Source organism: Dendroctonus ponderosae, unplaced genomic scaffold, assembly GCF_020466585.1.
Source record: "Dendroctonus ponderosae isolate FM_Combo_2020 unplaced genomic scaffold, Dpon_F_20191213v2 Dpon_F_20191213_10, whole genome shotgun sequence".
Classification (NCBI taxonomy): domain Eukaryota; kingdom Metazoa; phylum Arthropoda; class Insecta; order Coleoptera; family Curculionidae; genus Dendroctonus; species Dendroctonus ponderosae.
Window position 1 is genome coordinate 4,878,125 of NW_026017111.1, and position 10,117 is coordinate 4,888,241.

The window sequence follows — 10,117 nt, forward strand, 5'->3', positions numbered from 1 at the left end:
ATTTTTTTTGCATTACTTTCTACTCGAAACGCTCTATTTTGTAGAGTTTCACCTAAAAATACTAACGAACTGGAGGACTGTTGCGCGAAAAATTACAAGATAAATTTATAGCTTCGTAAAAATTTTACAAAAGCTTTTTTCAGCGTCAAATTTGAGACAAAAACGAAAATACAGTCCTCCCGTTTTTCCCGAAAACCAATAAGGTTTTCTTCAAAACCGATTACAAAACTAAAAGTGTTTAATGGAAAACGCAAAAAAGCATTATTTTCTGATGATTTTCTTTTTTTCTGACAATAATGCGGTCTTTTCAGCCAAAAATTTAAAAATTAATTTTGCTAGAAAGTTCGCTTCATTCATCGGATTGCAGGGAGCCTTTAGAATATAGAAATTTTATAAAAGTATACAAAGTGCATATAAAGATATTTGCACCTTGTGAGTTTGATATGATATATGATATATGATATAATGTTGGTGTATGTGTGTGTTGATAATGTATGTAGTATTCGATTATTCGGATATTCGAATATCCGGATATTCGAGTTATGACTACACATAATTATTCGCTTTTCGAATATTCGAGTTATGACCACATAATTATTCGCTTTTAGAATATTCGAACATTCGAGTTTGATTCCGAGCCCTAATCCAAACCAAACCACTGACCTGCGAGTTGATTTTCGGTCCTTGCGCCAAACCAACAGTCACTCCTTGCCGTATTGCCTGTAAATGTTTGGGATAAATGGCCGAAATATTGCTGGCATTATCAGCATTTTTGTCAAATTTCAGTAAATCCTCGCTAGTGTAATTCACAGTGGGAATTAAGGACATTTTGACCAGCACGTGATTTTTGTGGCTTCCGATCTTGATGTCCACCGTGGTGGATTCGGTAACCGAATCCAATGGAGCTTCGCGATATGCGATTTGCAGTGGCCCCAAATCCGCGTCCACTTTGTACTCTTTTAGGATGCGATCGCGGATTATTTCCAAGTGCAGTTCGCCCATGCCTAGAAATCGGGAAATTTTGCTAATTGGATTTTCTGGAAAATTTTTCAAATACCTGCCAGTACAGTCTGGCCAGTTTCCGCATTATACGACACCCGCAAGCTGGGATCTTCGCGCTGCAGCTCAGTCAAGGCCTGATCCAGAGCCTGTTGACTGGACATGGAAGGGGGCTCGATGGAACAGAAGAACACTGGCTCCGGAATCCGGGCCCCCACTCCAAAAAGAGAGTCCGCACTCACTTGAAGGGGTGCGTCTGATTTTTTCTGGGCTTTCAGCACGTTTTTGCCAGCCCGATCGTAGGCGGTTTGGGAAGTTGTCACCAAATCCCCAGACAAAGTTTTCTAGAAATTTTAATTCCCTTTAATTTTACGCTTCGCCATGTTTTGTGCAAGGCACCTTCAGACCGGATAGCACAGCAATATTGCCACTACCCAACGATTCCACCTCCTGGAAGTCGTCGGCATAAGCGACGTAAAGGCGGCCCACTTGCTCCGATTCGCTTCTTTGGACGCTGAAAATTTTCTGTCCTTTGCGAATTGAGCCGTTGTACAGCCGCACGAACACTAAGGGGCCCTTTTGCTTGTCGTGCTTCACTTTGAAGGCTCGCCCGCAAAACGCATCTTCAAAGGCGGAAAATATTTTTGAGCTGCGCTGCGGCGTTGGTAAGTAGTGAATGACTGCGTCCATTAAGTTCTGGACGCCGATGTTTTTGTAGGAACTGCCCAAAACCACTGGGACGGCTACCTGGAACACTTTGGGGGTAATTGAGGAGGTTTAAAAACGTTCTGGTCCTTACTCGGTCTTGCGTGACCTTCTGAAGAGCCTTGATTATTTCTTGACTAGACACGGTTTCAAAGGATTCTGATGCGATTACTTTATTGGCCAGCTCGTCGTCGTGCTCAGTCAGTTGCTCTATTAGCCTGACGCGCGCTTGTTGGGCATCGGCAAAGAGCTGCGGATGTGTTTCCTCGCTCAGGTCCACTACGGACACTCCCTTAGCCCTGCTGTTTCCATATTGAAATAATTCCAGGGACAGCACGTCTACAACGCCTGAAAAAGTGGGATCAGAACCCGCTAAATCTTTAGCGCGCATTCGCTTACCAGTCAATTTGCCCCCAGCTCTTGCAGGCAGTTGCAGAAGAAGAGCAGCCAAGTCGAACTTTTTTTCAATAGAACTACAGCACATGTGGATGTCACTGTCCGCTCTATCCATTTTATTCACGTAGATAATCCTGGGCAAATTATAGCGGTCTGCCTGCCTCCAAACAGTCAACGTTTGGGCTTCAACGCCTGCAGCAACAAGCCAAGATGTAAAAGTGTGGAATCCACGACCACGGTTCTATTGATTCATGTGTAGATCACCTGGTACCTGCAGAACCATCAAGAATCATCACAACCCCATCGAGGACATTTAGCGTCTGTTCCACTTCCATCGTGAAGTCGATGTGGCCAGGCGTATCAATGAGGTTGAATTGATGGTTTTTCCAGAAAAACGTCACTGCTGCCGAGGTGATTGTGATGCCGCGCTCACGCTCCTGATCCATGAAGTCGGTAAAAGTGTTGCCATCGTGCACTTCGCCCATATGGTCGATCAGGCCTGAGTAGAAGAGCATTCGCTCAGTTGTGGTGGTTTTGCCTGAAAATAATCGTTTTAGGGATGATTAGGAGGCAACATAAGCATAAACATACTTAGTATTATTTCCATGCTATATATAAGTTTGAAGTCGTGGTAAGTGAACAGTTTTAAACTTTGAAATCCAAATTACTCTTCACGCGCAAGACTTTAAAGACACCTTAATTCATTGGAACAACCATGTTAACTAGACCTTATTTAGTCTATAACTAGTGAGGTTTCGGCTTATAAATTTGCGACGTAGTTTAGAGAGCCAAAGAACGCCTAGGCCTTACCGGCATCTATATGTGCACTAATCCCAATGTTGCGAATCTTGCTGATATCACTGTGGGGCAGTTTTACGGTGCTGTAGTGTTTGCAAATTCGTCTAGTTATCACTAAAGATAGCTTAAGCTTCGCGACTTTTTGGGTAAAATTCATATTTTTTCAAATCAGATAACCTAAAATCACCTCCTTCAAAGTGCTTCATAAACTGGGAGATAGAGCGATAATAGTGGGCTACCTGGCCTTTTCTAGCCCAAATTTTCCCAGGAATAGCGACAAATACCAGTTTTTAAAACATAATAGAGGTTCCAGCTATCGCCGAATCCAGCTAGAAACTATATTTTGATAAATAGGCACCAATTCTCGCAATTAATTTTTAAACTGCGGCAACATACTATGGCTTTGAACGCCTCCAGAAAAGTTGCCAAGTGTTGCGGTTTCTTGGGCAAACGACCGTTGCAACCCTAACCTCTACCTGTCTATCAATTTATAGACTAAAAATGAGTTTTTCAGCCCTAATTTCTCAATTTAAAAGGTCCCTCCATACCGAATACTCTGAACAATTCGTCACTTACCTGTATTGGTTTCAGATTATGTCTGCCTTCAGTTATAAGTGCACATCGTCACATTTCAACAGACCCCAACTTATTCTTCAGGGCTACGCCCTGCCTGATGTAAGTACAGAGCAGTTTTTATGGCAAACCGCTCACTCGTGACCTTTTAGGGCCGAGCCTTTAAAAAAGAAGAAAAAAATGGACCCGGCAGTAGTAAGAGCTAGAGAGGAACGGAAGAAAAAACGGCTTGAAAAGCAAATCAGGCGCTTAGAGAAAAACACCAGGCAACTGAAACCGATTCAGGAATGCGAAGTGCCGTTAAACTTACTGGATGAGAAACTGTAAGTTGTCGAGTCGACTTCCATTCAATTAGCTGAACTGCGCATTGCAGAGCGAGGCAAAGGGGCATCAGTCATTCGGCCGAACTACTAGAAAAGCGGGTACTGTTGGAGAAACGATGGGCCAACTTTAAAAGGGAACAGGTGCTGAGCGATTTGCAGACAATTGACCGACTGTTGTTCTGCCAGCAAAAGGCCCTCGATGAACTGAGGAACGAGTCTGAAGAACTGTATCAGGAGGCCATTCAGGTATAGTGTTCCAGATTTTATTCAACTAATGCAAGTGAATGGATGGCATTTTCAGTTTGACTTCCACCTGATTCCGTTTACAAGTGTAGGACCAGTTGAAACTCCGGCCATCGAGAATTACGATGTTCCTGATGGAGAGTATCAGGACGTGTCCAAGAAATGGACATGAACACCTGAACTAATTTATTAGATCGTGGGGCAAACATGCTTTTGAAAGATTTTTTGATTCATTAATTCACCAAATCCCGTCCAGAATAATAATTTATTTCCCTACACAGAAAGTAGAACTTACATTAACGAGGACAATTGACTCATTAGCATCCTTAAATCGGCGTAATTTTTGGCTGTGAGTTTTTCAGTTCTTCCAATTTTTAATAGGCACTTTACTTCTCCTTTAATTCGCTGTATTGCTTCCGTTGCAGACGAATCATCTTCAGCATACTTTAGATCATTAGATTGAGATCTTATAGGGTTTTCACACGTCAAGCCTCGAGTGGCGTGATTTAATTGCTTCTTGATTGATGGCACTGGATTGTGACGAGATTTCCCTTCAACCCTGATTTTTTTCGCTGGGGGATAGTCATCGCAATCCACGCCCCATTCAAGGCATTTATGGACGAACATTTGCCCACTTATTTGATGTTTGGGTTCGGTCTTAAATGCTGCGATACGCCCAAATATTTCCTGAGCAACGCCCGGATTTAAACTATCAAGTAACACATTTAAAACCTTCTTATGCGAGTAGTTGAAAGTCGCAAGCATTTCCAGTTCACTTTCTCGGACAGTATTGTGGCTTCTTAGAGCTAAAGTTATTAAACCTGTGGTTTCACGCAGTAGCTCTGGATCGGCTAAACACTCCGAATGGATCAAGCAATTTATTATGAATAATACTGGAATGGAATAGGATTGGTTTTTGAGCATCACTTGAAATTTGGGGAAAACCTGAAAGGTGCCAAAGTGATTTATGTAAGATGTAGATTTATATTTCGATTTAACCACTTACCAGACTTGGCTTCAATCTGCCTTCGATTATGCAACTGGCAGTAATTCTGCTGATTTTCCAGAACATGTATTTTAGAATGTTGTTACTGCATATTCCATTATCGATACGGCAGGACCAAAATTTGCTTAAAAATCCCACTATTATACTAGCTTTGGAACTGTTAATCAGAGCAAGGTCCTCTATAGTTGATAGCAAATCGATTGATTCGCCCTGGAATCAGAAGTTAATCAAATTCCTGATCAGTTTCACTCCTAAGTTCTAGAAATGCCTACAACATTCACAATCATGTTCTCCGTGATCTGATCAGTAAAGCTATGAATAGAGTCCGCAGTGATTTCCACGATGGGCTCCAATAATTTCCGGCTTTTATTAGGAAAATTGGCAAATTCCAAGAATCTCCACACTTGAATGTGTTGCTCTGGTCGGAAAAGTTTCACCACTTCTTCTTTAAGCGTATCTGGCAGAATTGAGTACAGTCTTTGAACCAGGCACTTTAGGTAACTGATTTCGGGGCGATTTGTGAAAAATCCACATTGCATTTCTTGGATCGCGTATAGAAGATTGATTAGCAATGAAAGGCATTCTTCAGGCGATATATTGCTGCAAGAGAACGAACATAAAGAAAGTATCAGCGATTGTTGGAACTCAAGGAACCCAACTTCAACATTTTAGCTGAAAAATCTAATCAAATAAACCTGCAAGTTCCCATACCTGGCAATCAAGCAATAAACCTCCAAAGCCAGAATAGCTGCAAAGCCATTCCCCTGCAAAATGTGCTTCAGTAAAACTTGCGAGCACTCGAATGTGGAGTCCTGAAGCAAAACCGCCAGACCTGCTTGCACTATTAAATGCTGATACATTTCGCCATTCGGTCCGTCCATACACAAATAACTGCAGCCTGCAACAAATGATCTCTGCCTTAAAGAACAGCGAATAGTGTTGTTTGGATGGGTTCTTACAATTTGGTAGAAACTCGAAAATGTCCTCAATAATCTGTGGAAGAACATCCGACCAATCTGAACTCATATTGCTGATTATCTGTAGTATTTTGCCTAGCAAGGCTACATATCCACACGAGGACTCCCCAAGCTTGGTGATTTTGGAAAATCCTTTCAACAGCTCCTAAAGTATTTAAAAAATTGAACTTGCGGCGTTTCCGGCGTGTTTTAGCTTGCCTTGAAGGCTCCTGATTCAGTGACTAGCAAAGTGCGTAACAAACCCTCCAACAGTTTCACAACTTCGGCATCTATTCTCTGAGTGGTTTCTTTGAGAAACGCTTTATTGGCGTGCACATCTGAAAGGTAGCTGAAAATACCCACTTAGGAGCTCTCGATAATTGATTTCCACACTCACCACAGAAATTTAACAAAAAACTCCAACATTTCAGAGGCAAACTTGCTCAACTGAGGTTTAAAGTTATAGGTGATTTTGCATAATACTTTTACTAGATAAGTTAAAATCTTCAACTGTCGCGGGAATGTTTGTGCGTCCTAGAACAGAAAATTGACTAAATTCTGCGAATTTGATTGAAAATCCTCCATAATTACACGGGGGTTTAAAGATTTCAACATCTCACATATATCATCAGTTAGCAGCTGGATTGGCACTCGAATATCCAGATCGTTCTCAATTAACTGCGAATAGTTGGAGGTAACTGTTGTAAAACATTTCCAGCTGGAAAGGATGCTGCTGGCATCAATGACTGAGAAAACTTTGGGCATTTCGCATAAAACCGTTAGGGCTGAAACAATGCTTATTTTACACAATTACAGGTTGCTCTCTGCGGCTTGCTTCACCGTCTACCAATAGATTGATTTCTTCACCATTCTCGCCCACTTGAATCGAGCGCTCGAGAAGATACAGATAGCTGGCATAAAGATGCTTAAGGACTTCGAACAGCTTGGCTAGTTCCTCATTGAAGACGGTTTTGTACTCATCTGCACTAGAAGAGGCATTTCTGTGAAATTTGCCGGTAAAAAAAGCTCGACTGGCTCCAAACCTATTCTTCCAGTGGTCTGCAGACATTTGAATAAAAAGTGGCAAATATTTTAAGACGGACTCTATGCAACTGAGCTGCATTGGACTGTGGTCGTGAATATAGTTCATAAATTCCTGGACAATTTCCGCCAGCTGGAATATCACCTAGAAAAATCGTTTTGAGAATGTCTTTGCTCTATTCGGGCACAGCGCGTCACCTCAAGATTTTCCCTGGTTAATGCGCACATTAAATCATCATCCACAGTGACACAGAATGTAGCATTATCAGCAAAAATCTACAATAAATTTTCGCAAGTTAATTGTATGTCCGCTATCGTTTCTAAAACTTAATTTAGTCTGTTTTGATAGCGGATTTGGGACTGGATGGAAACTCCTTCGATATTTCTTCCAATTTTGGAAAATAAGTGGTTTCAATCGAGTTGCAAATCCCGCATGACCATAGCATTTCAAGGACTGTATGACCTGGTCAAAGCGAGCCTGGATCAAAGGGAAAACTTTTGCGATTATTCTTTCTTCGGCAATTGAAACCTCCACCTGGTTGACCGCTTCTATTGCAGCTTTAACACTATCAACAAACGTGGCATTCGAAACACTGCTATTTAGTGAATCCTAGTGGCTTTGTTAAGGAACATTTCAAAAAGAGTCATTCTAGAAGAACGTGCTCTTGTAAGCTGTAGATAATTTAATAATAACTCCGTGGACCTTTTCTTCTACTGTAAAAGAGTTGTGGAGTTTAAGCCGATTATCTTGCTAGAACCGATTCTGATGACAAACGCTCAAATTCTTTTTGAATTTCTCTGGTAAAGACCATTTAGAAAGCGCATATTCAGAAATAATTTCCGCACTAAAAACGAGAGTTTGCAGAAGATATTCGCCCTCTTGTCCAAAATTGAAAATTAATAAAACCTTTTTTTAATTGGGAAAAAAGTGATCGAACTCACAAATGCTTTACTTGCGAAAAGTTTTTCTTAAATTAGGTTTATGATGATATTGTACGGATTTATCAATAATTAAAATCACGCTTTGGCGCAAAAAAATGAGTTTAATTGCCCCTATAAGTGTTGGGAAAAGGATACGATTTTCGCCTCTAATTCTTCCATGACCTCCAATAGTCTAAATCGTGTATAATCGTTCAATAAGCACTCTGAGCACTTTCACAGAAACTTAATGTAAGAAACTTGTCCCATTAGCAATAATTAGTAAAAACTGTTTAAAATTTGGGATCATTTAAAACTTTGTTGATGTTTCAATATCATAACCTAACTTGCCTTCTTCTTCTTCTGAAAAACTTCTAAACTAGGCCACCTAACCTAAAACAATTCAGAAAACTAATAAATGCCGTAAAAATCCTTTACATGATGGAAAATGCATAAAAATAAGAAAAATTATGAAACGTTTTTTATTAATCAACATACAGAAGTAACAGATATCACGTCGCTATGTTAAATTGTCAAAAACTTTTCTTAGGTTAGAAATATGCCAACTTTTTACGGGCCGTTCGTTCTATTTCTAGCCTTTAGCTGCTAATTATGTTGATAAAAAGGTAACATAAGTTGTCCATAGAATGTCCCAAATAATAACAATAATTGCAACCGCGCATCTTGTTTACTGTCCTTTCACTAAGGTGGAAGAGAGTTTCAATTTGCAGGCCATTCACGACATTCTCTATCACAAATGGAACATTTCCCAGGTGAGTGACCACTTACATCCACCCTCCGGCTAGTTGAGAAACAGTGCTCCTTCAATTCGCCATTGGTTTCAGTACGACCACTTGGAATTCCCTGGAGTGGTGCCTCGCACCTTTCTGGGGCCCATCTTCATCTCGTTCTTTGCCGCACCGTTTGTCTTCATCCTGAGGCTGTTAAATTTGAATAAATTCTGGGCCCAATATATTGGTATAACTAAAAGAATCACTTACACAGGCGGGAGTATGGCCGTTTTTCCTTTCAGTAAGGACCATTCTAGCGTTAACTGTGATTCTGAGCTTGAAGAAGTTGAGCAACACTTTGGAGAAACAATTTGGAAGCAGGTGGCTTCAGTGGTTCATTGCCATCACTGTTACTCAGAGCCATTTCATGTTTTATATGAGTCGGCCCCTGCCTAACATCATGGCCTTGCCCCTAGGTAAAACAGCGTGATTATTTATCTACTGATTTTGTTTACACTTTGACCCCCGTACCTCGGAAACTGTCATTTCCCACCCTGTATATTTGAAGTTGCATACTTTTCTTTCGTTCTAGTACTTCTAGCCTTGGACGGCTGGCTCAGAAATGATACCAGAAGTTTTATATGGTTTTCTGGCGGTGCCATTATAATTTTCAGATCAGAGCTGGCTCTCTATCTGGGCATTCTCCTTATTTACGACCTGTATTGCCAAAGAATCAGTATGAAAGGGTAGGTCAGTAAATGTCCCCGCTTTTAAAGGGTTACTATGTGCACCCAAGTGGGCTTTGCGGTGAAAAAAATTGAAATTCCGCTCTTTTTCAGGCTGCTGCAAGTGGCTGTGCCTGCAGGCGGGAGTTGCCTGCTACTCACTATCATTGTCGATTCGATTTTCTGGAACAGAGCCCTGTGGCCGGAAGGCGAAGTTTTATGGTACAACACTATTTTGAATAGAAGCTCCAATTGGGGAGTATCCTTTTTCACATAAAATTCCTGCTGCTTCCAGCCGAATGGCTCCTTAACCCTGCGCGCTATAGACTTCTCCATTTTTGTGGTACTTTTACTCCGCATTGCCAAGAGGCCTAGCGGCCTCAGTTCTTCTAGTTCCTATAGGCTGCGTCCTGGACCAAAGAGTGAGGAAACTTGTGGGTTTATCCCTCTTGTTTGTGTTTTTCTACTCTTTCCTGCCTCACAAAGAACTACGGTTCATCATCTACGTGTTTCCTTTTATGAATGTTGCAGCTGCTACCACTTGCCACCGAATGTAAGTGGGCCATTGAGGAATCGTAAGGACAGTGGGTTAAAAACAAGCGAATTTACGTTTTTCAGGTGGGAAAACCGCAACAAGTCACCCATCTACCACCTGTTGTCTTTAGGCGCCGCAGGCCACTTGGCTGCAAATGTTGTATTTACA

General features: G+C 41.3%; 4 protein-coding genes across 6 annotated transcripts in view; 2 read left to right on the plus strand and 2 right to left on the minus strand.

Annotated features, from left to right (window-relative positions):
* The window catches only part of LOC109534053 (ribosome-releasing factor 2, mitochondrial), a 7,121-nt gene extending 3,990 nt beyond the window's left edge, over positions 1-3,131 (minus strand). The window contains exons 1-7 of one of the 3 annotated variants that reach the window (XM_019899604.2): positions 2,911-3,131; positions 2,372-2,638; positions 2,104-2,292; positions 1,799-2,052; positions 1,399-1,746; positions 1,058-1,343; positions 664-1,004 (exon numbers count right to left, since the gene is read on the minus strand). In XM_019899604.2, coding sequence (XP_019755163.2) covers positions 664-1,004; positions 1,058-1,343; positions 1,399-1,746; positions 1,799-2,052; positions 2,104-2,292; positions 2,372-2,638; positions 2,911-3,055 — 1,830 coding nt within the window. In that variant the 5' untranslated portion in view covers positions 3,056-3,131. Of the gene's footprint in view, positions 1-663; positions 1,005-1,057; positions 1,344-1,398; positions 1,747-1,798; positions 2,053-2,103; positions 2,293-2,364; positions 2,639-2,691; positions 2,871-2,910 lie in introns of those variants that run through there. The other 2 variants (XM_048661964.1, XM_019899605.2) reach the window with 2 other exon arrangements.
* A 193-nt stretch (positions 3,132-3,324) lies between these two features.
* On the plus strand, positions 3,325-4,259 carry LOC109534056 (39S ribosomal protein L40, mitochondrial). Its single transcript, XM_019899608.2, has 5 exons — positions 3,325-3,434; positions 3,490-3,573; positions 3,624-3,794; positions 3,845-4,040; positions 4,096-4,259. Exons 1-5 carry the CDS (start codon positions 3,400-3,402, stop codon positions 4,207-4,209), a joined length of 600 nt encoding a protein of 199 aa, XP_019755167.2. The 5' UTR covers positions 3,325-3,399; the 3' UTR covers positions 4,210-4,259.
* Positions 4,260-4,283: 24 nt separating this feature from the next.
* On the minus strand, positions 4,284-8,305 carry LOC109534051. Its single transcript, XM_019899601.2, has 13 exons — positions 8,118-8,305; positions 7,504-7,650; positions 7,239-7,316; positions 7,043-7,185; positions 6,840-6,985; positions 6,591-6,784; positions 6,397-6,533; positions 6,219-6,348; positions 6,003-6,165; positions 5,755-5,941; positions 5,316-5,643; positions 5,044-5,253; positions 4,284-4,982 (listed from the first exon to the last, which is right to left on the minus strand). Exons 1-13 carry the CDS (start codon positions 8,139-8,141, stop codon positions 4,329-4,331), a joined length of 2,541 nt encoding a protein of 846 aa, XP_019755160.2. The 5' UTR covers positions 8,142-8,305; the 3' UTR covers positions 4,284-4,328.
* A 126-nt stretch (positions 8,306-8,431) lies between these two features.
* Positions 8,432-10,117, plus strand: LOC109534052 (dol-P-Man:Man(7)GlcNAc(2)-PP-Dol alpha-1,6-mannosyltransferase; the record flags this gene model as incomplete). Its single annotated transcript, XM_048661967.1, is given in 7 exon segments — positions 8,432-8,731; positions 8,804-8,936; positions 8,992-9,165; positions 9,282-9,435; positions 9,529-9,673; positions 9,741-9,967; positions 10,033-10,117. Coding segments are annotated over 7 exon segments (1,044 nt in total), but the record flags the coding sequence as incomplete, so codon positions are not given.

Excerpts from the sequence above, each read along its gene's own strand:
- LOC109534051 (XM_019899601.2), bottom strand. The coding sequence starts at position 8,141 with ATGGAAGAATTAGAGGCGAAAATC. Across the intron at positions 7,317-7,503 it reads TCCAGGCTCGCTTTGACCAG|ATTTTTGCTGATAATGCTAC; the intron begins GTCATACAGTCC and ends AATTTATTGTAG. Across the intron at positions 6,534-6,590 it reads TGAAATCTTTAAACCCCCGT|GACGCACAAACATTCCCGCG; the intron begins GTAATTATGGAG and ends TTTCTGTTCTAG.
- LOC109534056 (XM_019899608.2), top strand. The coding sequence starts at position 3,400 with ATGAGTTTTTCAGCCCTAATTTCTCAATTTAAAAG. Across the intron at positions 3,795-3,844 it reads AACTTACTGGATGAGAAACT|AGCGAGGCAAAGGGGCATCA; the intron begins GTAAGTTGTCGA and ends TGCGCATTGCAG. Across the intron at positions 4,041-4,095 it reads TGTATCAGGAGGCCATTCAG|TTTGACTTCCACCTGATTCC; the intron begins GTATAGTGTTCC and ends TGGCATTTTCAG.